This window comes from Centroberyx gerrardi, chromosome 24 (assembly GCF_048128805.1).
Source record: "Centroberyx gerrardi isolate f3 chromosome 24, fCenGer3.hap1.cur.20231027, whole genome shotgun sequence".
Lineage (NCBI taxonomy): Eukaryota > Metazoa > Chordata > Actinopteri > Beryciformes > Berycidae > Centroberyx > Centroberyx gerrardi.
In genome coordinates this window covers 8,673,442-8,701,170 of record NC_136020.1, presented here as the reverse complement: position 1 = coordinate 8,701,170, position 27,729 = coordinate 8,673,442, and the positions used below count along the sequence as shown (strand labels likewise).

Here is a 27,729-nt window from a genome sequence, read left to right as displayed (position 1 = left end):
AAAACCACAGCCACGAGAAAACTTTTTGATGTCGTTATTTCCCATCAAGCACTTGAATGTGCCGAGAAGTTGTATTTACGACTTCAGATCTCGGAAGAAGGAGCTTACGAGGAGACCGTGAAGGCATCACGGCAGGGTCCATCCTCCTCGCCGCTAGAAGGCGATAAAGAGTTTGAAACGAAGGAGCAGCGGGACGGATTGGCAACAGCGTCACCACCGTTGAGGAAGTGTTAATGTGTTGTCATGTGTCTGACAGTCCTGCTGGCTGTCAGCTGACGAATACAGGGTGCTTGTGATGTTTACTTTCTTTGTTAGTACGTTAGTCTACGCTTTTTGAATGAATGCAACGCTATGCTTCGCCAAGGAGAACCATGGTGATCGTCAACTCGGTGCTCAAGCTCGTGCAGAGGCAGACTTACACCTGTCTGTCCCACCGATATGGACTCTACCTCTGCTTCGGGGGGATCGTCCTCATGATAGTTTCCGCCTTCCAGTTTGGAGAGGTAAGTTGCTTTCTAGTCCTGGCTAGCTAACGGCGGGAGGTACAGCACACTGCTCACCATCGCCATTGTTTTGTGTGTGTGCTAGTTTCTCCACAGCGCTTTTAGTAACCAGCAGACAGTTAGCTCTACAGCTGTACCGTTTCTCTTGAATGGAGAAACCGTTAGGCCAGTTCCCTCACAAAAAATTGGCAGTTTAATTTGACCTTGCTTATCAGCAAACGCACAGACCTGGTAGAAAGTGACTTGAGACATTTTACGATTGGTTAGGGTGTTCTGGTAAATTCGGCATAGAAATGATTCACCAAGCAGCACGTAATTTCAATAAAATCTCCACTTTTAAAATTGATTCGCTCGGCTCGCTACCGCCCACAATGGTGTAATTATTTGGCCGGAAGAAGATTTGGCAATAACAGGGGAACCACTCCTAAAAGCTGAAATTTTATTGAACTAAGTGTAGCTTGGTGTATTGGATGTATGCCGAATTGAAGAGCGGTTCCTACCTATTGCATAAAAGTCTTAAGTCACGCTCTATAAAGTATGCACATTTGCCGATAATTAGGGAAACATTAAACTGACATTTTTGAATGTGCTTCGTTGAGGAGCTAGCCTGGACTGTGGGTTGTGTTCAGTATTTTGTAATATTTAGCAATGCCATGTCACCTCCTCTCTGTGCAGGTGGTGGTGGAGTGGAGTCGGGACCAATATCATGTGTTGTTTGACTCCTACAGAGACAATGTGGGTGGGAAATCATTCCAAAGCAGGTGAGACAAACGCATAGCCTAATGCAGCTGCTCCTGAAGTGGATTGCCAGGGACCCTCCAGGACAGAGGGAGCTCCAGCAGAAGAAGGAATAGATGAATTTCACTATTATTTCACTCCCTAGATGAGATGCATGAGAGAATCCATAAGGCTGACTTGTCTAACTGGTTTCCCTCCCACCAGGTGTTGTTATCGCCCCACCCATAACGTAAACAATATATTTAAATGATGACATTTACGAACAACAAAAAGCTTTACAGATGAGCTTCCACAGGACAAAATCTTATCAAATGCACATTTTATTTTAGGGTCCTTGACATGAAACAGTTTGTGAACCCCTAGCCTAATGTGTAATGCAGAAGGGACTTGCCCACTTGCTTATACCTGTATATCTTCAGCTAGTCCATTCTCTGCAAAAGTCTCCCTTCACTCTGCACCAGACTGTGCACCCTTCCCTTTAGAAAAATCTGAAAGAATTGGATGAGGTGTAATCATGCATGAACAGAACTAGTTCACATTCAGTAGTCGTTTCCATTCAGATTCATCAGAGACAAGTTTGTGCGTGGCATGGGAGGGAAATGGGGTCAGAGCTTCATGGTTTGAGGACTGTCTGAGTGATGTGAGTTTCCCTCTCGTAGGCTCTGCCTGCCTATGCCTATTGATGTGGTGTACACGTGGGTGAATGGCACAGACACGGCCCTGCTGAAGGAGCTGAAGGCCGTCAGAGAGCAGCTGGAGGAGGAGCAGAGAGCGCTGAGGTAGCTGTGACTGCACAGACCATGCTGACTGTTAATGTGATGCTGCAGGGAAGCTGTATGGCTAAAGCCAGTGAGAGTCATTGTGTTTCTCAAAATAGGGTTTAATCTGTGCCTACAATCAAACGATGATCCTTTTGTTTGCTGCATAAACAGTTGTGCTGTGGTATGTGGTCACAGAGTGACAAGGGACTTTTGGGTTTTCGCCCCTGTATATAGCTGATTACAATCACAATTAGCATACAGGCTTGAGCTGTAGCATTATCATTTTCAAACTAATTGACTTGTTTACACATTGCCCCAGAGGACGCAATTGACTAATCATAGTTCAAAGGTTGGCCTAATTCTGAGTAGAAAATTGCCACTTGTTGTAAACCTTTGAACACTTGTCTGCTGTTGGCATGAAAAAACAATTCATTTGCAAAAATACTAAAATCATTCTGTTTATTCACCTTCAGGCAGCCACTGTGTACCATGGTTTGCTGATGTGCAGTGCATGTAGTTACTCTAGTTGGTGATGTGTTGTCCATTTTTCATGAAAATACTATGAATTCACTGTCTTGCTGCCCATAGGGAACGCTTGGGGAAAAATGCAAGTGATACAACTGAAGTGCCAAAAGACAGGTGAGTGTAATGAGATAGCAGGGATGTGATTGCATTATCAACTCACTACTCTAGACCATGCATTGACTAGATTATAGCTTTACCACTAACCTATAAGTAGTAGACTGCTTAGACTGATTGATGGCCTGTTGAATTACAGAGAAATAACTGCTAACGTGCAGTCTTTTTAAAGCTAAAGGCATCTTAAAGTTCACATAGCACCTTGAAACACGTTTGACCTCAGGGTCAGAATTTCCGGTCTGTCTACACCATCAAAGTGTTAGTTTGACAAACACCCTCCCAACCTTTCTCTCCTGCTATGACTACAAGACATTTAGACAAGACGAGAGGTTTAACCACAGACACAGAGAGGAGCTCGGTGCAGCTCTTGCACAAAGGAAGCTCTGTGCTGCAGGTGTGAACTCGACAAACACTGCATTAAGTATTTTAAACAGCAAAACCACACTGTTAGAGGAAGTGACCATCCGAGTGAGAGTACAAGGTACAGAAATATTGTGTTTTTTCCCCCCCCTGTCCAATTATCTTCAGTGTTAAGCCAGAATGCCTGCTGTCCCACTGCATCATAGCGCCCATGCTGGCTCTGGACCCGGCTCTGCCAGCCAACGTCACAGTGAAGGAGCTGCCATCACTCGCTCCCTCCTTCTCCACTGCCAAAGAGCTGCTGCTGGTGAACAAACCCTTCCAGCCCTCCACCACCGTCTCTGTGGTCATCTTCCACTCCCAGGCTGACGGTAAAGTCGCACAAATGAATTGAGAAGCCTTTTCTTATTTGCACTCACATATTTTTAAAGCCTTATTTAACCAGGCAAGTCGACTAAGCAAATTTACAGCAAAGACAGCAAAGACGGGGAATAGTGTGTAGAGGGATGAAGGGTTACATCCTTTACATTTACAAACACTCTCAACTTCCCAGTACATCCAGATCGGGGAACAGTTGGGGGGGTTCAGTGCTTCAGTTCAGTGTTCAGTGCGTTACTCATTCACTTCCTCCACCCAGATTTTCGCAACCTGTCTGGGCTGTTGAAGCAGCAGGTTTGGGAGAACAAACCTGCTTCTTTGACCTTCACTCCACTGCCGCGTTTTTGTACTTGTGTCAGAGTTAATCCTGAAGGTATAACAGAACAGAATTTTACTGCTCACTTTCTTTACCTTTTGATTTTTACAGCCGATAAAGCCTATACAGATGCTTCTAGAGAAGACCTGAAACACTCCATATCCAGATGTTACCTGGTGAGTTTATAGCTGTTATGTTATCCTTCAGTGAATTGTTCAAAAACCTTTCTGATTTCAACTGATAAGAAGCTTTATATGTTTTCTTCAGTGGTATGAACATGTACTCCTATACATGTAAATTATAAGGAAATAAAACAGCAAAAGGTGTTGGCTTAGAACAGTAAACTGTACCTGATGGTTGTTTTTGTTCCTTGTAGACGACAGATAAAGAGGCTCCAGGCCTGGTCCGGATGCAGAGCCTGGCCTACCTGAGCGGCTTCCCAGCATCCTTCAAGGAGACGGAGCAGCTCCGAGTCAAACTGCCCTCTGTCGTCACCAGCAAGATCAAACAGGTGAAACACACATGTTGTGCAATGGAGAGTGCAATGGAGTTTCTCAATACCAAAAATTCAAATTCATTACTCAAGTCCTCCTGGAAATTGTCCTGGGTGAGAATAAACTTCAGCCGTTGTGATGCTTAAGAGATTTGTTGTTAATAAGAGGAAAAGGATAGAAGGAGATGGGGAGGAGGTTGCTGGTTTTTGTGTGAGTTTTGGAAATTGATTTCTTATTCTTCCAATGAATCTTGAGGCTTCCCATGTGTTTTACTCCACCAAGCCTTTATATTTACGGTTGTTAACATCCGCGAACTTCATCTGTTTTGTCCTTAGTGTACTTTTATTTTGGAATTGTTGTTTGGCTGTTAGATGTTAAATCAAAGGCGTCTTGGGAAAATACAATGGACAAGAACACACATTGATAAACACCTCTAGTTCATCCTTCTTCTCTTCCTATGGTTTTGGAATCCACACACGGGACCAAATGTTATTAATGAACATTCAACCTGGGAAAAAAGTTGAAAATGCATTAAATATTTCAATAGATGTGAGGAGATGTCTGAGGAGAATGGGTATTTCAGGTTGCTTTCAAAACAGCAGGGGGCAGAGTTGCACACCTGGTAAACGGCATTAAAAACTCTTGACTTCTAGTTTTTCATGAATTATTTCATGAAGTATTTTCTCACTTGATGTAGAGAAAAAGTATCCTTTTTAAAAGGTGTTTAAGAAGTAGTCTTATCTAATCAGAGACAAGGTAAAAAGCAAGGTGTGCAATTTAATGTAACATGTAAAATAACAGATTTTGCCACAAGATGTCACCCTTAGAGTGTCCTATCACAGCACTGATGTGGCCACACCATTATTTCAGACAGATATATATTTGTGCGCACACAACATGAGGATTTGGTCTTTTTATACATCGTAGAATTGTAATCGAAGAGAGGAGTAATCTGAAATGTCAAATCATCCTTGGAGAGGAGGTTGCACCGCACTCCTTAATATGGGCTTTTTCTATTTTAAACAGTTAGGCTGTGATGTGGATGAAGGGCCCCTTGTTTAGGTTGGCGGCTGGCGGCTTGTGTATCTAATAATTTTCTCTAATCAGAACTCTGCCTGAGATATTTTGAGGGGGAGGAATGCCAGTAACGAGTCTGGATTACTCTGAGATAATCAAAGAAAACAAGACAGTGCCAGAGCTGTGTGAGCCTGTCACACCACCAGACGTGGGGGACGGGCTGGACGTGAGTCAACGTTTTGTCCCGTCTTCCGACACTCGACTCACACGGCTGATTAGAACTAATGGGAGACGAACTCGATAATGTTTTTTGTAATAGTCTTTGTGTAATAGAGATGTTGTAGCTTCGGAGTATCCACAGATCCTTAAGGAGTCTGAAGAAGCCTTAAAATTAATTATCTAAATTTAAGGCCTTAGCAGTATTAATGTCTTAAAAACACTTATTAGAGGTCTTATTGTTTCCCCAGTGCAAATCCAGGTTTCTTTACGCTGCATGTCCACTCTTAGATTAATACAGAACAGGGTTAGTAGTACAATATGCATATCTGCTTTACCAAACACAGTTGGACTTTATGTCTCTTAATAATTAATTTCTTGTTGTCCTTTATCTTATTCTGTCCATTTATAGTTTCAGAGCTTTCATCAGCTATGTTCAGTTGGAAATTGCTTTGTTTCTTTATTTTAGTTTTTAAATCCTTATTTCAATTCCAGGTAACATTAAAAAGGTCAAAAAAGTCTTCGCTCATTTTGAAGAAGCTGGCACTTAATAGTGGACATGAATGGGAAAGCTATTATGAACCCCAAGCAAACTCCATCTCCTCTCTTTGATCTAATAATAATTATTATAATAATAACAACTTAATTTATGTAGCGTGTTTCTTAATATTAGAAAGCACTGTAACTTTGTGTGTGTTGATATGTCAGTTAACAGTGGTCCGGAGTGGCCTAGAAACCCTGCCCGCCTCATTCCCTGCATTTGTCTTGAGGTTTTCGCGGTGTAGCGTGGCGGTCGTGTGATAATAACTAGCGGTATTAGGGCTGTAACCTTAGCTGGCGCAGCGGGGGTTAACATTAGAACAACTGTTTGGTGTGACGCGGCGCCAGCCAGCACGCTGAAAGGTCACCAGGATTTTACTGACCTTCCCTGGACTATCCGTCCCACCCTACCTCACACACGCGTCCGTCTCACACGCACACACACACACACACACACACACACACACACACGCCTGTTTATGTCTGCCTTTACCTGCCCAGGTGCTGTTTGTAGTCAGGCATAGAGATGATGACAGCTGATGGAGTCACCGGCTTTGACGAGTTATATGGGTGTCGCAGGGTGAGAGTGGAGGGTGTAGGGTGGAGTAGAGGGGTGTGGGGTAGACGAAGCCAGGCAGGGAGTCCAGGAATCGGGATGGAAAGTGTGTGTGTGTGTGTGTGTGTTTGGTGCTCAGTGGCGGAGGGATTCTAGGTACATGGGTGGTCAGCGGGCCGACCACACAATGCACCGGTCCGGTTTCAAGGTGTTTCCTGGTGTCGCCGGGCCGATTCTGTGAAAGAGGGATGATGTGCATACTGCGGAGAGAGAGAGAGAGAGAGAGAAAGAGAGGGATTGGAGGGAGAGAGAGACGGAGAGGTTCTGCGGTGAGAGATGGTCGGTATTTATAGCTGGTGTTAGACTGAGTGCTATGGTGATGAAAGCTGCCCCACAACCCCTATCATCTGCCCGCGCTGTCGCCTGTCAGGTCCTACTCCCACCCACTGCCAAGGAGTGTTTGTGTACCGGCTTGCTGATGTGTTTGTGTTAGCGTGTATTTTTATATGTTTGGGTAGCCTGCGATTGTCCACACAGTTTCACCTCTTTACTGTAAAGCACATGGGCTAATTTGTTGTATCGGCCTATGTATAGACGTATAGCTGTCAAACCAGTGTGTTATTACATTCAGGATAATTTGATTTTTGAAATGAAGTAGGCTACGGAAAAGAATTATCATAGAAATGTTTTTGGAAAATGGAAAGGAAAAGGAAAATGTGAAATATCCACATTCCCGAAATCAGTGCCTTACATAACACATCTGAAGTAATTCCAGTAGTGTCCCTCCCTTGTGTATGGCCTTTAAATGTTTTCCAATAGCCTTCTGCTTGTTCCAAAAGGATATTGTGTGCTCTCCTTCCCTGTCTTCACTCCCTGAGCCCCAGGCGAAACCTACACCGCTGGAAAAGTTACCACCTAAGCCCCTTTATTAGCCAGGAAAGACACTTGGAAAAAAACAAAGAGGGTGTCACGCTGTCACACTGACAATGTTTTGCAGTTTCTATAAGGCTCGCTAGGGTTTTTTTTGCGTACTGTCTGTTCCTCTGTGTGCCGCTGGCCTGTTTCTGACAGCCACACTGGTGCACTAGGCCTAACCTCTTGACCCAGCAGGTGACGTAGTCTGACGCGGCTTCGTCTCAGATCAAGCCGTCCTCCTCGCTGCACACTGCTGTGATGTCTCATTCCATCTGCTTAAAAAGATCAGCTGCCGCTGCGTTAATTGATTTACCCAGCACATACAAGAGTGCACTTTAGTCTATGCAGTGCTGTGTTAATTTAATTAGTCTAGCAAAATTGGGTTTTCTTTTTCGTCTGCGGTGACAAATAGGCCACGGTGATCATGGTATGTAATGTGTCAGGAGCAAGGGACACATGGGACGTTTTAATCCTGTGGTGGTTAATAAGTTTGGCTGCTGGCGGGTTTGACAGCTAGCCGGTGTTTTGGTTCCAAGTCGTCAAACACTTTGATGGGCTGCTGACTGGAAGATGGTGACAGGCATTTGATGTTGCTGGCAATAGTTCTACCTTTCCCAGTATTTACCATCTTCCTTGTGACCCACTAAAATAATGGGCTTGTGTGTGTGAGCGTGTCTCTGTGCATGCTTGTGTGTGTGTAAACATGTATGCGCTTGCTTGCGGGCAGCCATGAGTGTCCGTGTGTCATCACCACGCACCCCTGCTTTTGTGTGTGTGTAACTGTACTATAAAGGGAGCTGTAATAAAAATGGAAATGTGATCCTGGGCTTGCTGCCTCCCGCTGTGTTTATACGGCCCAGCTAATCCTCACCTAAAACAGGAGCAGAGAAAACGGTCAAGGCTGAACAGGGGAGAGGAGACGCGGGGAGCGAGGCTGAACATCGGCTCATGCGAGATGTTTGGGTGCTGCGTCGGTTGGTGGAATGTGACGCGGTTGAGTCTTTTCCTGGTAGGCTTAGGGTTCCAGAGATGAGAGAGATGGGACAGATGGTTTGAAAGGGGCAATGCCAGGGATATCTCTCTCTCTCTCGGATGTATTTCGCATACACTCACACACACACACACATACACAGTGCCGATGCCACGCATAGCTCCCCTAAGATCAGAGGGAGAGCCACCTCAATACGACCCCACAGAGATGACATCATAGAATTTTCCGAACTCTCACCTCTCTACACGCACACACAGGCACACACAGTCACACACACGCATATACACACACACTCCCGTTCCAGTTCTGGCTGAGGTCTCAAGGCTACAGACTGGCAGATGACTCCATACCAGCAGGGCGGCTGCTTAGATCTGACCTCACCTCTAACCAGTGTACGGCTCGGGGGGCAGAGGTCACCATGCGGGCTTTGAACTCGACTCACGTTCAGCCTTTGTTGTTCTCACTCCCACTCTTTGAGGAAATCTCCCTGTCCCGATAATAGAGTCAAGGTCTCTGCTGCGCAACCTGTCATAGGGTCGCATCTTTACCGTGTGTCATTGTTGTCACAGCTTGTTGTCAGAGGCTTCAGCTCTGAGAAACTGCTGTTGATGATTTTCCCACGTTGCATTTCATACCTCTCTGTTTATATGTTTGTTTGTTTATTCGTCCCTCAGTTTGAATTGTACTCGGAGGCCAGCATCGCTCTGCTCCACCTGAAAAGCCCGCAGGACTTCACTGACCTGACCCAGCAGGCCAAAAAGAACCTGACTCTGGACGGGAAAGAGTTAACCGTCAGCCCTGGCTACCTGTTCTGGGACCTCACTGCCATCTCACAGGTACGCATTTCTCCCACTGGTCCTTACTGTCTGTCATCGCTATTGAACTGATTTTAGAACAGCTAAGATGTGTGTTAGGCCTAAAACCCTTTTCACTGTAAAGCACTACATCAAGCAGCTTGTTGCTTTTATAAAATGGTAATAATATACCATTTTTAGTTACTGCATTAATATTAATAAACTTTCATTAAATTAACTCTTATCTGGTCTCAGGTGTGTATCAGAACTGAATCTGAATCCCTTCTGTGCTCCTCTCCCTCCAGTCCAAACAGGATGAGGACATTTCAGCCAGCCGGTTCGAGGACAACGAGGAGCTCCGCTATTCGCTGCGCTCGGTGGAGCGACACGCCCCCTGGGTGCGACACATCTTCATTGTGACTAATGGGCAGATTCCCTCCTGGCTCAACCTGGATAACTCCAGAGTTACTGTTGTCTCACATCAGGTAAACTTTAAACCTCAACTTCTCCAGCACTGCTCCCGTCTGCCCTCTACTAGGGATGGGAATTTAAACTATTTTTACTGACAATTAACCTTTTATGTTATGCAGCGTAGTAATCTTAAAAAAGTATTTTGTTATAAAAGGCAAAACCTGCACAACTCCGGTGGTAAATGATGACAGATAATTTATTTTTTGTGTTTATGTTGATGAGCTGTGAAATTTAGTACTTTGTTCTATACGTTTTTTGTTTGTTCTGTTTGCCATAGTTATAATTATTATTTTATTTGAGCATGCTGATGCCATGTTACACACAGTAAAATGAAGAGCTGTTTTTTTGCGTATCCCTTTGAAACACATACTTGCAGAAACTATAGTAAGCTTATCTTGTTCCTATTAGAGGAAAGTGCCCCACATTATATGCTTTTCTCCGACTTCACAGGACATCTTCCAGAACCACAGCCACCTGCCCACCTTCAGCTCCCCTGCCATAGAGACGCACATCCACCGCATCCCGGGCCTCTCCCAGAAGTTCATTTACCTCAATGATGACGTCATGTTTGGCAAGGATGTCTGGCCGGACGACTTCTTCAGCCACTCCAAAGGACAGAAGGTGTGTGTTAGCTCATTAGTTTGCTGGTTGAATATTCTGCTAATGTACAGTATATTACAATTGAGCTATGTCTTTTAAAGTAAAATCATGTCAAGTTGTCAGATAGTGTCAATCCTGGTACAGTATTAGGAGCTCAGTTAATCATTCTCTGACTACAGACTGACCTTTAATCTTCTCCTTCTCTTCCCTGCAGGTGTACCTCACCTGGCCTGTCCCCAACTGTGCTGAGGGCTGTCCAGGATCCTGGATCAAAGATGGCTACTGTGACAAGGCCTGCAACAACTCAGCCTGTGACTGGGATGGAGGAGACTGCCTGGGTAAGAGCGCAACACCCCTCATCTCTCTCCTGTCTGAACTCGATAGATCAACTAGATCAAAGACAGTGATGTTTGGTGTAAGGTTAAAGGTTTAGCTTCTAAAGGACCACATTTAATCTCCACTCTTGCTCCTTTCTCATGTCTCTAACATCTTATTCCTCTTCTGCGACAGGTACAGGGGGGAACAGTCGGTTCGCGGCTGGGGTCGGTGTAGGTGGGCCTGGTGGAGCCGGTGGACAGGCCTGGCAGTTTGCAGGTGGTCTGGGTGGTCTAGGGGGGATTTCCTACTGTAACCAAGGCTGTGCCAACTCCTGGCTCGCAGACAAGTTCTGTGACCAAGCCTGCAATGTGCTGTCCTGTGGATTTGATGTGGGGGACTGTGGCCAAGGTGAGTTTAAAGAAAATACATATAGTAATCATTGTTAAGGATGATGTTTTCTAGCCACATTTCTAGCCATGAATCTTAAACTTTATTCATTCTGTATACACAGAAAGATTTGCATTTATGGTTTGAACCACTATTACATATTAAATGGCCATTTTGGACACATCAGGTTAACAATGATGTGTCTGTTGTAGACCACTTTGGCCAGCTGCACCGTGTGACCCTGCTGAGGAATCAGAGCCTGTACACCCTCCCAGTGGGGGAGATCAGGCCCTACTTCAGGTTCGACAGAGTGGCCCGCAGGGTGTCCGAGGCCCATGTCAGCGACAACCCGGTGTTGCGCCACACCTCGGTGGCCAACAAGTGGAAGACCATCCACCTGCTGCTCCACCCGGGTCACAATGCCACCCAGATCCACTACAACCTCACCTTCCAGGGTGAAGACGACACAGAGTTCAATCTGGGCTTCAGCGTAGCTGTGGACACCCGCGAGGTTCTTCAGGCTAACGTGTCCCAACCTGCCAGCAAAGACAAAGAGCCAAAGCCATCCCCCACCCCAGAGCCACAGTTCCCTTTCTCAGATGTCCCAGAGGACAAAAGGGCTCCTAAGATCCAGAAGAGGCAACCCGGGGAGCCTGAGGTGGTCGCAGAAGTGCCAGCGCTGAATGTGTCACTTTTGCCAGCTGCAGTGCGCAGTGAGCTTCAGAGGCTGGAGGAGAAGCTTCTAATTGGTGACATTACTGTGAAGGGTTATAACCTCACTAAGGCTGCACTGCTGGGGCCTTACAAGACACTGGCTCAGTCCCTGACAAAGCAGCAGGGCAAAGATTCACAGCCAGGTAGTAAGGCTGAGGCCAAAGCCCAGGAGAAGCCATATAAAGACTTGGAGGCAGAGCAGTTGGAGAGAAAATCACCTGTGGGGGCTGAACTTGTAAAACAAGAGAATGTTATACACAAAAAACAGGACAATCAAAAGTCAAATGAAGAAATGTTCAGGAAAGACGTCGTTGAGCAAGACAAACTAAAAACCGTGACTCCTCTCATCCCAGTCCATATTGATGATGAGCTTCAGAAAAGCCAGAGGGGTAGTGATGTATCTCCCAAACCTCATCATGCGGATGCTGCAATTGAGAAGCCTCTGACCTCCAAGCTGCTAAGCACACTGGTGGGCAGCATTTCCAAAATCAAGAGCCCAGACAGCCAGGCAGAGCAGGCCAACCCTGCAGGAGCGGCTCCAGTGGGCCGGAGACTCCAACACTACATCTCCTCCGACAGAGGCTTCCTGCCCTGGGAGAGGAGGAAGTACTTCCAGGACCTGCTGGAGGTAGGTAGTTTTATTGATATCGGCATTAATTTATTTCAAATACCCACAAATTTCACTCTAAACTTAATGTCAATATCAATAAAAATGAAAGGCATTACATGTTAGAAATGTAAACTGAAAGGCGTCACACACAGAATATATTCTTTATCTTTTTCTTTCTTCCAACGCCTTATCCTTTGTGTTGTACGACTCCATAGGAAGAGGAGCGTCTGCAGAGAGAGCTGCTGTACGAGGCCGACAGCGCCGCCGCTGGCCGGAGGCTGCAGGACACTTTCGCCGACTCGCTGCGCTACGTCAATAAGCTGCTCAACGGCCAGTTCGGCTTCACCTCCCGCAAAGTCCCCGCACACATGCCCCACATGATCGACCGACTCATCATGCAGGAGCTGCAGGACACGTGAGTGGTTGACGCATTCGTTTAGTTTAGTTTTTCAGGTACCAGTGGAGAGGTAGCGGGTTTAAACAGCTCTGCTTTCTCTCCCCCAGATTCCCAGAGGAGTTCGACAAGACATCGGCCCACCGCGTGCGTCACTCGGAAGACATGCAGTTTGCCTTCTCCTACTTCTACTTCCTGATGAGCGCCCTGCAGCAGCTCAACGTCTCCCAGGTGTTTGACGAGATCGACACCGACCACTCAGGCGTTCTGTCCGACCGTGAGATTCGAACCCTCGCCACGAGGATCCACGAGCTGCCCCTCAGCCTCCAGGTCAGTTCTGGTAGTGATATTTGTCTTGCCTATAACATAAGGCTCAAAAAAGAAAAACTCAGATCTTAAGCGCTGTGACCACAATAGCAATAGTTATTTTGTGTAACTGTAGAAGGAATTGTTGTGGTTTTGAAGTACATGTGTGTATTTTTCTGTGTAACGTGTTCCAGGACCTGACCGGTCTGGAGCAGATGTTGATCAACTGCTCTAAGATGCTGCCGACTAACCTGACCCAGCTCCACCTGGTCAGCCCCACTCAGGAGGCCTACTATGACCCCAGCATGGTGAGTCATGCTGCAACTAAATGCTTTGAAAAACAGAAGAACACAGCTTGGTGCTTTACAGTACCTTTCATGTTGAAACATTCCAATATATTGCATATTAGTGTGTTTTTGTAAGACCTCTGGGAAGGGAGTGTTGTGCCTCCCATGCCTTTTCTTTTCTAGGCTGCAGTATCTGAAGTTTGACTGAGATTTTTGTTTGAATCCACAGCCTCCGGTCACAAAAGGCCTCATCCTTCACTGCAAGCCCATCACAGAACGCATTCACAAGGCCTTCAGAGACCAGAACAAGTACAAGTGAGTCCTCAAGCACCATTAGCCAGTCTGTTAAAGCATTACTACATTAGTCTACTGTTGTGCTGTAGAGCTAACATGCCTTTTGTTGCACAGGTTTGAGATCATGGGGGAGGAGGAGATAGCTTTCAAGATGGTACGGACCAATGTGTCCCATGTGGTTGGCCAGTTAGATGACATCAGGAAAAACCCCAGGTGAGGAATATAAACCAGCCTAGATCAGATCACTTTTCCCTTTCTACAGCTCCACTTTTCTTTGCTGGATTCCTTGTGGGTTCCTTTCTCTGTTTCACCTTTCCCTCAGTGGAATCTATCTGTATTGGTAGTTAAACTGTACTAACAACTATATTTTTACCAATCCACTATAGGAAGTTCATCTGTCTGAATGACAACATTGACCACAGCCATAAGGACGCTGCGACAGTGAAAGCGGTGCTGAGAGACTTCTATGAGTCCATGTTCCCGCTGCCCTCCCAGTTCGAGCTGCCCAGAGAGTACCGCAACAGGTTCCTGCACATGGAAGAGCTCCAGGAATGGTAGGATGTGAAGGCCAATTGTACACAGACGTCATACAAAGAGAGTTTGTTTTAGTTCAAAAACAAAGTGGTCTATATATTTGTATGTTGTACATGATAAATCAAGGTGAATGTCAGTAGCTATGCAGATATGCTGCAGACAATACGGTTATTAATGGTTGAGAGGCGTAAATACCCGCACAATACCAGAGCCATGTGAAGGGGCTTCGTTGCACGTGAGCCAGTAACTTATCACGTTCATTTTTTCCAAAAGGGCTAAGTTAAGAATTCCTGGCTGTCACCATATGGGAACAGCGAGTGTTGACAGGGCGGAGCGGCGGGAATCCCATGGGGGCTTTAGCAGGCTTTTTTCAGGGATCCTGCTCCCGTAGCCAAGGGGCTTCAGCTGGAGAATGCTAGCCTCACATAGAGACTTTAAAATTAGACCAGCCGCTTTAGATCAGTCACTGCTGTAAGCTGTAAGACTTGCAAGATCACCACCCGGCCCTCTCCTCTCCTTCTCCTTCTCCTTCTCCTTCTCCCCACCCCATCTCCTCCCCTCCCTCTCTACCTCTCCACCTCTCCTTCTGTCTCTCCCCTCCCCTTCCTCCCCTCTGCCCAGTCAGTCACAGGACCGCCGCTAGAGTTAGTGAGGTAACAGGCAGGTGGCGTTGGGTGATGTCACCTTGTCACCCTGTCACCCTGTTGCCCTCTGCATACTGCAATTCCTTCTTGTTACATCAGAGCCCAACTAGCCTCCCCTCCAGAATGGCAATGAGACGTGCCACCCTGACCTTTCACCCTATTTGTCTCCCCTGTCACCCAATCAGGAAACATTTCATATAGGCGACTGGAATCTGCATCTGTGGCTGTTGTCATTAGAAGGGGTCGTCTACTTTACACTCAACATCGAGAGGTTCTGTTTCTTTATTTAAAAACTGAATGAAATATGTGTGTGTGTCTCCCAGGCGGGTGTATCGGGACAAGCTGAAGTTCTGGACGCACTGTGTCCTCGTGACACTTGTCATCTTCACTGTCATCTCCTTCTTCGCCGAACAGGTCAGTGTCCACCAGAGACCACACGCAGTGTATTTACACATACAGACACAGATACAGACACATGGACACACACCATGTCTGTTGGTTTCCATGATTCACACTTGAGCTATGATTCAGGCCTTCGCTACCAAAATGCCTCTTTGAGGAGCGTCCATCTCATGTGTCCTGCTAGTATGATCAGCTGGGCCAGGAACGGACGTCTCTGAAATAAAAGACCCCCAGTAGTCTTCTGTGAAACGTGAGACTGACTGTCTTTGTTGACACTAAGCAGACTTGGACCATGTAGAACGTTTATGGTTTGCTTTAACCTTCTTAGCTGCCAGATAGGTGGGATTTTGCCACATAGGAAAAAAGAGTTCAAAGACAATCATGGGAAAGTATTTGAACATCAATATAGTCTTCTTTCCTGACAGTATCTAAATTATGTTGAGACAGTAAATCCCACCCATCGGCTACTTCAAGGAGATTAAAACAAACGCCAGGAATTGTTTTACAAATACTATACGACCCAGGTCTGACATTGAGCTGTTGTGTGGCGGTGGCCTAATCCAAAGCTTGAGGTTTCCAGTTTCTCCTCAGTAAAGCTAAAGAAAGGTTAATTGTTGGAGTGACCTTAGGAGAATTCCCCCCCACAGCGGCCCCTGGGACCTGCGTTCCCACTCGGGAATGTGTGTAACCTGTCCAATATCTTGCCACTGCTATCATGCCCATCAAGCGCCTGACTGTCAAAGTGTCTGAGTTATTGAGATGGGGAAACTTGAGTCAACTTTGCATGATTTAGACTTCGGATCAAAAGTGCCCTCACTCCCCAGAGGGGAACGGGGAACTTTGCTGCCCCACTTCTGGATCGCACTAAGATCACTAAGATTGCTCTCTTGGATTACAAATGGCCTGAGGGGAATTCAGTGTTAAAGTCCTTTTGGGAAACTAAGCCTTGATTATCTTAAGTGTAAACATCCCCACCCCTTCTCTATCACGGTCATCCTCTTGCTGACAGCTCCTTTTTTTCCCTTCCTCCATTGAATCAGTTTTGCTGTGTGCAGTTTCTGATTATACCTCTGATTTCCTCTCCTCCTTCAGCTGATTCTGCTGAAGCGCAAGCTGTTCCCCAGACGCAGGGTCAACAAGGACAGCAACCCTGAGCGGGTGTGAAAAAAGGAAGACTTCCTTCTCCTCTCCTTTCTGCACCTTAACCTCTGCCCCCTCTCTCCCTCTCCCTGCCCTCCATACCCCTCTCCTACTTGGTAGAGAGGAGAGGAGAGGAGCCAGAGTGGGTGACCGAGTGGAAACGCACGAGCCATGATGTTGAGTCTGAAGTCTTTGCATTGCGTCAGTGTGGATCGAGGACAGAAACTCTTGTGAGATGGTGATGAAACATTTGTCAGAAGATGATGGATGGGGCTGGCCAGTGAAAACTCATAGAAGTGAGAACGGTAGCCAGAAGCCCGTCACTCCTCTTCCCCTCCGCTGGGGGCACCCGAGACTCACATATCTCACACACACACACACACACACACACACACAAACAGACATAAACACTCCCTCCAGACGTTGCCAACAATGTGCCACCTTCCTCATGTCCTGCCCTAGCTGTGTGATTGATGTGCTGTTAAAGTGTGAAGCACTTGCCATGGCAGCGGGGCAGCAGTACTCCTCTCAGGTGTGCAGCGCCCCGACTTCACCATGAGAACCACAAACTGTTGTCTGGCGTTCAGAGGTTGGGCTTGAAATAAGAAGAAATGAAGTAAGGGGTAAAGAAGCCAGTGAGGAAAAAATAGGTATTATCAATTGTTGGCCAGTTTTACCTTTGTTGTCTGTTGTCCTCCAAAAACATGAAGTGCCTTCTTTGTAAGTGTCCAAAACGTTTGAATTGTTCCCACAATGCATTCCTGCTTGTTTGTACATCCTTGTTTACCTTTGAGCCCTATTTGTCTTTTAAAATGTGTTCGATATTATGGCCTATACATATCACACCCTAATCTAGCGATTTACAATGGAAATTAATGGGATTTAGCATTATATTATTATTAAAGTGGTAAAAATAAAATTCATGAATGTTGGACACTAAGTTATGATAACCATAGCTCTCACAGCCGCCCATATGTGTCCCTGTGGGACTCGATAGGCTCGCTAGTGTCTGAAATTCAGACCCCTCAGCATGCTCTTTAACTTAAATTATTTTGATCGTATTATTGTAACAATGAGCCAAGTGACTAACAATGCATCTGATTTGATTACCATAAGATGTACATTTAGCCTCACAAAATGTTCTTTTACTGTTCCTCAACTCTCTCCTCCGAATGACTCCATGCCTTTAGGACTGTTGTTTTTTTTCATGTCAAGGTTCTTTATTATGGGAACATGAAAGTGACTGCTAGGTAGGATCAGCGTTTTGCTGCTGCATTATAAGTCAAACAACGTAACATGGTGGTAGGCAGTACCACACATGACTGAGACAGGTTACACGCATGAACCTTGAGTAACATGTTTGGAAAGTGGTGGATTTCCTTGGATGTGTCCAGTGGTTTTTCTCAAACTGAAATAAAATCGGATTTGGTTCAGTGGTCTTGGCGTTGGCTTTGTCATTACAGGGACAACGGAATGAATGAAAAATATTTCTTTATTACAATGTTTTCCACTCATGTATTTGTTAGTAGAAAGGTATTTTACTGTATTATTGAACAGTGCAACATGGTGTTAAAATCAAGCTCGTACCTTTCAATGCATAGTTCCAAAGTCCATCGTAGGTTATGCAAAATCATCTTTTCAGGACATGCCCTTCTACAATGTGCATAATCCTTCCGAAGGGGATTAGGGGGAGATGGGTATGATTACTTTTTTTTTTCCAAATAATGAAATCATAAATTTTGGAGAATACCATTTCTTACCCTTAAATAGTCTACCTGCACCATAGCAAAATCCCTTTCTATCCTAATGAAGCCGGAGTAATGACCATTGACATAACATGATCTTAGAAGAGTCACGTCCCATTCAGATTACAAAACTGAGTCATACTATTCATTAACAAATCAACAAATCATAATTTTTCGAGAACCAAATGATATACATTCACCTATACATGGCATACATTTGTGTAAGTGAAGATAATTCTGTTTAGTGTGAACAGTAAAAAAAAAAAACAACAAAAACAAAACTTTCCAGTAGCATTGTATCATAGCTAGTGTTTGCATCTTGATACTTCAGTGAATCACCATACTGTTCCATCATTGAAGATTTCTGCAGAGGCTACAGAAAAAACAATAGTACAAAACATGTTGTTTGTCAGCTGCTTTAAATATTCACTTTAAATGTTCAAGTTAAAAAAAAACAAAAAAACAAAAAACAACACAAATTAAAACAAAAACATTTAAGGCGTCTTCAGTTGAATTCTGTACAATCACAAAGAATTACTTTTTTAGCCCTTTAGGGAGAAGAACAGAGAAAGCAGAACAAGTTGTGTGTTAATGCATCATCAGTCAACACTTCTATAAAGGCTCGAGTTGAAGTGGTTTACCAAGGCTGTAAGTGAGATGAGTACGAGTGAGTAGACACACCAAAGGAAATATAACTTAAGGGTTTGTGTTTCTAGGGAAAGCCTTGTAGAAGAGCTGTCGGCACTTTCAGCATTAACACAGACCCTTGCCCCGTCACCACACAGCGTACCTCGTCCACAACCTGCCAGTCCACATTACAAAGCTCATTGGAAATTACTTGAGGTTTGAAAGGTCATTTATTTATTCATTTAGTTTGTATTTTCTAGCCCTGATTCTTTTCAGATTGAGTCACATTCATTTAATAAATAAAAACAGACACGATTCAAAAACATTTCAGCAGGTGCTACATTTAGCTTGGGCATACATCAAAATCAATGAGGCTTTACCATATTATTGAAGCAGCTATCCAATTTTCAGTGTTAAATATATCCTGTCCAGGAAGCATGTGCATAACTTCAAAACAGAAAGAGCAGCTACTCATATCCGATCACGGACAAAAATTTGATTTGATATTTGCCCAAGCTTTATAATACCCACTGAAGAAAACTTATTTTGGTCATTGATTTGAATGAGCAGGAAATAATGTAAAGAGTGTCCGTTTGATGTAAAAACCTAAACTTGATTCACCGATGACATGCACCTGCTGTTGACATTACAACACACGTCTGATTGGCCACGACAACGACCAATGAGGAGACCCAAGGGAAACCCCAAAGATCCATGTGGTTTTCCATTCATTAGATCCATGCTTTTCAAAACTGCACTCATCCAGTGAGTTAACAGCCCGGTGTGTGTGTGTGTGTGTGTGTGTGTGTGTGTGTGTGTGTGTGTGTGTGTGTGTGTGTGTGTGTGTGTGTGTATGTGTGTGTGTGTATGTGTATGTGTGTGTGTGTGTGTGTGTGTGTGTGTGCTTGTGTTTGGTTTGTAGGGTCCTGCATCAGGGCCTGGTTGGTTTTATTTTCACCATCTACCTCTCGTAACTTTCACATAGTGGGACAGACAGTTTTATTCGGAGGTGGTCACTTTGTCAAGGCTGCAGTGGCTCGGGGTTGAGGGTCTCTCCTTGCCGTCGTCATCGTCTGCTTTCAGGAGCGGGGAGCGATCTGCGTCCCCCCCCGCCTCCTCCCGCCGGGCAAGCCGTCAGTCGCGGTGGGCTTGGCCCGGCGGCGTGATGCTGAAGACCCGGATGCGGAGGTGGGAGGCGATCTGGATGCACACGCCCGTACAGTAGCGCGTCAGATCCAGTAGAGAGAGGACCTGAAGGAGAGGAGGCAGAGGATGGCAGAATAAAACCCTCTCTGCTGTTCTAAAAACACAACTGTAAAGCACCGTGTTGAGTGGCATATTGCCATAATAAAATGCTCAATATGTTCAATAAATCATTTTTTAAAGGAATACACCAAGTTTTGGGGAGATTGGCTTGTTGGTCAACTTAGCATTAAGTGATGAGAAGATAAGACACCAATAGCATCCTTGTGTCCCTGGTAGATCATTGGTGCTCCATGCTAACTCTTTAACTTGCATGTTGAGTGCAAAGTAAGAAGACTGACCTTGTAGTAATAAAAAGTCGTTTTTATGGCCTGTAGTTTCCTAAATTTTAAAAATGAAATATCATTAACTCAAGAAAGCTGATGTAGCCAGGTTTATTTTTTGGAACTATTTTAGGTGATCAACCACGTATTCATCCACTGCGCAGTGATTTTTAGCTGTACACAGTCTCCCATCGCCCACCGCCTTCACTTCCTATGGAAATAGTGAAAGTAGACCCTGCTAGATCAATAGTACTTTATTCTTAGATCATATTTCATATACATTTTACGAAAAAACTGCCAGACATGGCTGTATCATTTAATATCACTTACCATTTAGCTTTAGAGCTCATCACTCAACATAGTGTTTGCTAAAGAGTTAGCATGGAGCACCAAAGAAATTGTCAAAGAAAACAAAGTGTCAAGGAATTGTGCAAGAGAGGACAGGCCCTATAGTGTTATGAGAGAGCTACAGCAGGCCTACAGCCTTTAAAATGAGAAAAACAGGTTCTAAGAGAGTGGGGCCTGTTAGACTGTATAGCGCATTTGTTTGCATATATATCCAAAAACACGATTTCACAGTTATTCAGGCAAATGTGGAAAAAAGTTAGGCTGTGTTGGCACCAGTGTTGGGGTCCTTACTGGAAAACAGTGATAGCCTATATTACACATTACTCACAAACCATTGTGCTACTTGCATTCACTGGGCCAATAAATATTGTAGACCTAAGAGCCCATGTTACCAGCAGAGGTATCTAAATAATGACAGACAAAAAAATCTATATCATTTTTGGGGATTTTTTTTTTTGCATGTTTTAGCCCATTTACTTCACTGCAGGCACACTTCACATTACCAACCATTTTCCAAAGCATACTTTTTCATATGTTTGAATGTGTTTTTCCCTCCAGGCAGCTATTTGTTTCCATTCATTTCCTTACAGTAGGAAAATCAACTTGAAGAGACTTGAAACTTTTCAGTTTCAAGTCTCTTCAAGTGTCAAAGAATTGTACAAGAGGGGGTGTGAACAACTGACCATGGCGATCCAGAGAACTATGTGCTCATCAATGAAGCTGTTGAAGTACTGGTTGAGGAAGAGGAGGCCGGGGCCTATGAAGGCTGTGTCTGGGAGGTACAGCTCACTCTTGGTCATGTGGGCTACCTGCAGAGACAAACATGAGGGAAGAAATGCAGAGGAGAGACACAGTGCACTGAATTAGAGGATCAAATACAAACAGAGGAAAGACATGTCAAGCCCAAAAATAGGTTAAAGTTAGAGCTATGACATTTGATATGACAAGATTAAAGCATGATGAGCGTACCACCAGCTTGTTGGAGATCTTGGAGATGACCATGCCGAAGGTGAGGAGGTAGAGACAGGGGTGATGCTCAAACAGCTGGCTGGACGACTTCTTGAAAATGATGAAGGCCAGCGTGAGGCTGAGGCCGATGTGCAGACCTGGGGTCAGTACGCTGGTGTCCTGCACAGCGCAGAGAAGGACTGTTTATTAGGCATGAAATCACAACATACCGCTTATTATCTGCTGTACAAGACCAGGCATTTCCATGAAAGTCTGTCTCCAGATTTTGCATTCTTTATATAAAAAAACATGCATTATTTAAAAGACGAAGTCTGAGTGAGTTGTTAAAGTGCGAATGTGTGTTATGACTTACAGCCACAGTGGAGCCGTTTTTGCCCACTCCTCCATTCAAAATGACATAGAAGTAGTTGTAGCAGGAGTAGAGGGCCCCCCCGATGATGCCAGTGATGGGGAAGACGTAAAGCTTCAGCCCAATGACGGGCAACTAAGAAGACACATGAACGTCAAATTAACATAAATATACACCGTCTTTTCCTCAGAGAAACAAGAGAGGTGCTTTTTATGAAAGCTGCAGGCATGCCGAGCGTGATGGGAGGACAAAGCAAAAAATGCGGATGACATCATCAGCTTTTTGAGCCAGATCATGTCCAATAGATGACCTGTTGCCATGGCGTTAGCTACCCATAATATTTACCTTCTCACTTCTCTCATGTGATGTTTAGTCAAGCCTCCGAAGGCAGCACGGAGTGAAAGTAAAACACAAATTCTATTTAATGACTAGTAGGAAAACTAGAAACTAGGGATTGGTTCAGATAATTATCTCAGTATAAAACTACTAAATCTTTAATAATACACCTAAGGTGTGGATGATAAAGGAAATGGCAGTGTTCCTGTGTGTGTATGTGTGTGTTTATGCATGTGTACATGTGACTGTACAAATATGTCTTCTTATAAATTATACCGTGGTTTGCCACAGGCTCACGCCTCCAAAAGCCGACATCAAGTACATGAGAATGATGGCAATCTGCACCTCCGTGACGTCGACCCTGTACAGAAAAAGTCAAAGAGACAAGCTTGATTAGTTTTCGTTGTACTGACGATGCATTAAATGCCTTAGACAAGGCTGACAGTTAAATAGAGTGGGATAACATTCTGACATCTTATTATGAGATAAATCTAACATCACTGAACATGCGACTTACAGGCCAAAGCGGAGGGTCCCGGACACATACGTCTGCCAATGGGCGCAGAAGAACATAAACATCCCAATGAAACCACAGAAGAACATCCAGTCAGAGTATCTTCCCATCCCGCATGATATGCAAGTTCCCACAGCAACAAACACTGCAGGGAGAGCGAGAGAAAGACAAACGACAACAGTCAGTAACTGTTTGCCAACACACAAATTATGAATTATCGCTGCTACTCAACATCTGATTAATGTCATGGTGGATCCCCCCTCCCTGATGTGTTACTGATACACTGCAGATGCCTTTTGTTAGTTTTTACATAAATGAGCTGTGCTAGTCCATGGAAACTCTGTCTAAAGGGAAGATTTAGGCGCCTTTGGGTGGCACAGCACCTGTGGAGACGGCATCACAGCCGTGGTCGAAGAGTTCCCCCAGAGGTGAGCTGGTGTTGGTCCTGCGGGCCTGTTTCCCATCAATGGCATCCAGAGACTGGTAGATGAACAGGCCCAGTGCACTCAGGATGAAGGCCCATGCTGGAGCCTGGGGGGGAGGGACAGAGAGAGAGAGAGAGAGAGAGAGAGAGAGTCAGAAAGAGAGCAAGAGATGTTAAAAGATTCAAAAGCTCCCTGCTCACAAGAAAGGCCTCGTTCCTTGGTGAAGCAACAAATACTTACGCAAGGAGCAACTGCCTGGTTTGCAGCCATTTCAAAACTAAATCAATGATGAAACCTTTATATACCCTAAACACACATATATATTTCAGATGTTCTGTGTTACCATATTGTGAAAGGGGAAACAAATTCTGACTTTACACATATGATGATGCAGCATAATTTGGCTACAGTATGCTCATTTTTCACTGACTATGTTTTCTAGTCATACTAAACTGACATCAAGTCTCAATTATCAATCCCTCTAGGGAATTACTGCACCAAGACTTACAAGACTTACTTACTTTTCACTGCATACATATAAACTTCTATACAGCTTTACTAGTTTAATATATACTATTTCCACATTGTTCTAAACTTTCCATAACACTGGAAGTAGCTGCAGAGAACATAAGACAGCATGTTCCCCTTGTTAGAGGGCTCTATGATGTCTTGATAGGTTTAGCTGGTGAGAAGTCCAGCCCAGGGAGAAAATGACAGTTGGCAGAGGACGGAGACTACTCAACATGGAATGCTTTTAACCTAGTGGCCTCCACCATAACTACTACATCACCGAAACCAAGTGTGTCCAAGAACGCACACACACACACATACTCCAAGAAAGCTTTTTGCAAGCCAACAAGAATAGCAGTAGCAAAGCTCAAGTCCTGTTCAGGCTCCATTTGCATGATGAGAGATTGTAGCGGGCGTGATCTCAAATCAGCACCTCACCTTGTAAAACAGTAAAGGAACTCATGATAGTCGTAATCCATCTGTTGAGTTGGATGTGTGTATGATCAGTATTGTGTAAATCAAATCAAGATTAGAAAGTAATGGTGAACTGATTAATTCTTGATACAGGATCAGTTGCAGTCAGGTAGTTGCTGCCAAGTGTGTATGTACATTAATGTCACACCAACAACACACACGTTGTGACTTTATTTTTGCTCAACCTGTGCTGTGTATGTGTGTGTGTACACTGTAAGTATGGTGAAGGAAAGATTCCAGCTGTCCCGAATGGGTCAGTTCCTCTCTCTGGGGTGCAAGTTACAAACCATCTGGACACAGACAGCCAGCCAACACAGAGTGCTGACAAAAACACTGTGTGTGAGAGTATGCGTAAGAGAGGGAGAGAGAGAGAGAGAGAGAGAGAGAGAGAGAGAGAGAGAGAGAGAGAGAGAGAGAGAGAGAGAGAGAGAGAGAGAGAGAGTGTTTCTAGAGAGAACAAGAATTCCATGCTGTCCTAGCTATTCAGAGACCCTGCTGTTTTAATTAAAGTCCTGCTCTTGTATGGACCCCTGTCCTAGAATGCCTCATGGACTGATGTGGAACATGGACAGAGTCCACTCTAGTTGTTTTGGTTGCTCTCTGCAGTCTAATTGATATGTTATCTCTGATGTCACTATTGGGCAAGCCCTGAACTGTGTATGTGGGTACATGTACATGCCCCTCATGTGTCAATTGCTTGTTTGCAAAGGCATGGGTTCACCAAGTTCTCCAAGAAGAGTGGACACGCACCAAGTTTCCACCAGTCAATATTGTATGATAATACTAGAAATGTCACTGGACTGGACTTGTGGAATCTGATAGTAGGTGGCATGCTGCGTGCACTCTGGACTTTGTGTCAGTTGCAAGGTTCTCATCTACAGAGGAATGGGAGGACAAAGGTGTAAATCTGATAACAAACACACAAACACACACTATGCCTTGCCTGCTCCTTCAGTTGCACCTCAGAAGAGACATAAGTGGATTATAGGTCAACTGTCAGCTGTGCTGAGTCATTTTTGGGATATGCAGCTGGGACTAATGAAAAGTGAATTTGGGGCCATTTCAAATCAAGCTAGTCATCAAAACAGTTAACACTTTAGTTTCACCTGTGCTAAAGGTGGTCTGTCTTGCTTAAGATAAGACACCGGGATATGCTCCATGAGATAACAATTTAGCAGTTAAATTGATGGACCATTAGGCCAAGTCCTTTGAACCCAATAGTTTGGCTAAATGGTTACCTCCATAGTGGGATAAATAAGAGTAACAATATTTCCCCTCTGAGTGCTGTGTTTCACCCTCAAAACAATACTGCATCAGAAGACCACGGGCTGACAACAATATGTCAAAGCTGTCAACTGTGTAATAACCAAACATGAGACCACATGACAGACACGTTACAGTCTAGCCCAAATACGTAACTCCATTACAAATATGACAATTGAATGTAACGTCGCGTATAATGTAGCCTTGCAAACGTACACGAATCGTAGAGCACGATTTAAGACATTTTACGAATAGTTGGGAGACATTCTTCAATTCGGCATACACTGGCATAAACTAAGCAGCACTTATTTCAATTGACTTTAAACTTTCAGAATCGGTTGGTTTGTTGTTCTCACAATCTTCTTCTGCCAAGCACACCGCTGAGGGCGGTAGCGAGCAGCGTGAGCCGATTATAAAAGTGGAAATTTGACTAAAGTAAGAGCTGCTGAGTGGATTAAATGTATACCGAATTTACAAGTACATCCTTATGATTAAGAAAATATCTTAGGTAATGATTCAGGATGTATGTAAAGTTTGCCGCTAAGCAACGCCACAACAAATTACCCTATTTCTGAATGGAGTTTAGCGTAACGTTCTTTCCATACAAGAGGACTGCACGTAACTGGGGCTAGTCAGTCACCGTCCAGAAACTTTGGCCAAGGTCGCAGTTACTCACCTCCTCTGTCGCCGTGGGACAGTAATACACAAGCAATACTGTGGAGAGTATATTGACCAGCAGTCCAGTAATAGTCAGAGTGTTTGGTGCAATCCATGTCGGGATTTGTTGGACCAGCCAGTTCCAGTATATTTGACACGGCGGCTCGAACAGGGATCGGCCAGAGGCGCTGTATTTATGCTCCTCCAGCCGCTTGAGTTGTGCGGCTGACAGCGGCTCTGGCCAGAGGAAATGTGGCATTGTTTTTCAGCCTCGTCACTCCTCGAAGTACCGTAACCACTTCCCGATACTCCCGGCTCCTTTTTCAGGCAGGGCTATCTTCTCGCGTCCAACCCCGAAAAATAGCAGCTCATTTGGCATTTATAGGTGAATAGGCCATTTTCCACAGCGGAACCATGAGATGTCGATAGTCTTTCCGTTTCTGATCGAGTCGCGTCTCGACAGGAAGCGAGGGTCCGGAAGGGAATAATATGGCTGTCTCTCGCCGGGAAATTTAAATGAGAATGTGTTCCTATCACCCGGTTGAATCTAGATGTCATATAATTTACTGCCAGAATATAGGTCTGGCATATGGTGACATATGATAAAGACTATACCCAGTGGCGAATAATCGGATAACATGGACTGTAGGCCTACTCAATGAACAAACTTTAGTTGAATATTACCCGGTAAAAAAAGAAAGTCTGATGGTAAAAAAAAATTAGAATAAAAAATAAAAATCACCTACAATGTCCCTAATACGCCGTCGTATTGGCATTAGGCATTGTCTTATATTTTTACCTCCACTGTAATGGGAAGATCTCTCACAATCCAGCCAATTCCAATTAAAGATTTCAATGCAAATGTGCCAACCAGTGTTGGGGGTTACTGTAATCAAATTACCTTTTCCTGTAATGGAAAGTAAGGCATTACTGAAATCTGCGTTACATTTGAAGCTCATTATTGGCGTATTATGTATGAAAGATTCCTCTTGTCTTATTCTGCCTTCAAGTCATGTTATGAGTCAATGAGCCAACAAAGTTATAAATACTCGCTGCAGTCCCGGACGTCGGAGCTTCCCGCCAGCACGTGAACGCACCAGAAGACCTCCAGACTTTTTACATCAATGTGCGCATTCAGCTAAATTATCAGCAATGTAACTGACAAAAATAAACCCGGGGCAGGATCTTCACTGATGGATTACCTATCTAACGCAAGTTTCAAGTCGGCAAGTTGATTTTTTAAGGAAATGAATGGAAACAAATGGCTGCCTGTGAGGAAAATACATTCAAACATGAAAAAGTATCACTGAAAGAAGGTGCGGTGATTTGCAACGCACTGTATCTTGCGCTTCAGCTCTCAGAACAGGACAAGTGCCTTCTTTGGATTGATATCCAGAGACTTTCATATATGAAAAAATTGAAAATGGTCGGTAATTTAAAGTAGTTATATTAAATGTGCTAAAAAAAAACAAAAAAACTAAAAAAATCGTTGATTCTTTTAAAAGAAAAATGTTGTATCTGTCATTAAGATACTTCTGCTGGTAACGTGGGCTCTGGTGCCAACACAGCCAAACCTTTTCCCACAGTTGCCTGAATAACTGTGAAATCCTTTTTTTGTATATACAAATGAGCTATACAGTCTGACAGGCCCCACTCTCTTAGAGCCT

General features: G+C 44.4%; 2 protein-coding genes across 2 annotated transcripts; one reads left to right on the top strand and one right to left on the bottom strand.

Moving 5' to 3' along the window:
* The first annotated feature begins 280 nt into the window (after positions 1–280).
* Positions 281–17,752, top strand: gnptab (N-acetylglucosamine-1-phosphate transferase subunits alpha and beta). The gene is made up of 21 exons (XM_071905688.2): positions 281–503; positions 1,179–1,264; positions 1,901–2,020; positions 2,591–2,641; positions 3,170–3,372; positions 3,807–3,871; positions 4,072–4,206; positions 9,099–9,260; positions 9,524–9,703; positions 10,140–10,310; positions 10,504–10,627; positions 10,800–11,015; positions 11,207–12,336; positions 12,534–12,733; positions 12,823–13,042; positions 13,213–13,326; positions 13,535–13,620; positions 13,714–13,812; positions 13,986–14,153; positions 15,101–15,191; positions 16,272–17,752. The coding sequence occupies exons 1-21, from the start codon at positions 342–344 to the stop codon at positions 16,341–16,343; spliced, it is 3,855 nt and encodes a 1,284-aa protein (XP_071761789.2). The 5' UTR covers positions 281–341; the 3' UTR covers positions 16,344–17,752.
* On the bottom strand, positions 17,745–26,506 carry chpt1 (choline phosphotransferase 1). Its single transcript, XM_071905700.2, has 8 exons — positions 26,082–26,506; positions 23,117–23,264; positions 22,737–22,878; positions 22,496–22,580; positions 21,887–22,018; positions 21,535–21,693; positions 21,249–21,374; positions 17,745–19,942 (listed from the first exon to the last, which is right to left on the bottom strand). Exons 1-8 carry the CDS (start codon positions 26,319–26,321, stop codon positions 19,826–19,828), a joined length of 1,149 nt encoding a protein of 382 aa, XP_071761801.1. The 5' UTR covers positions 26,322–26,506; the 3' UTR covers positions 17,745–19,825.
* Positions 26,507–27,729: the final 1,223 nt, after the last annotated feature.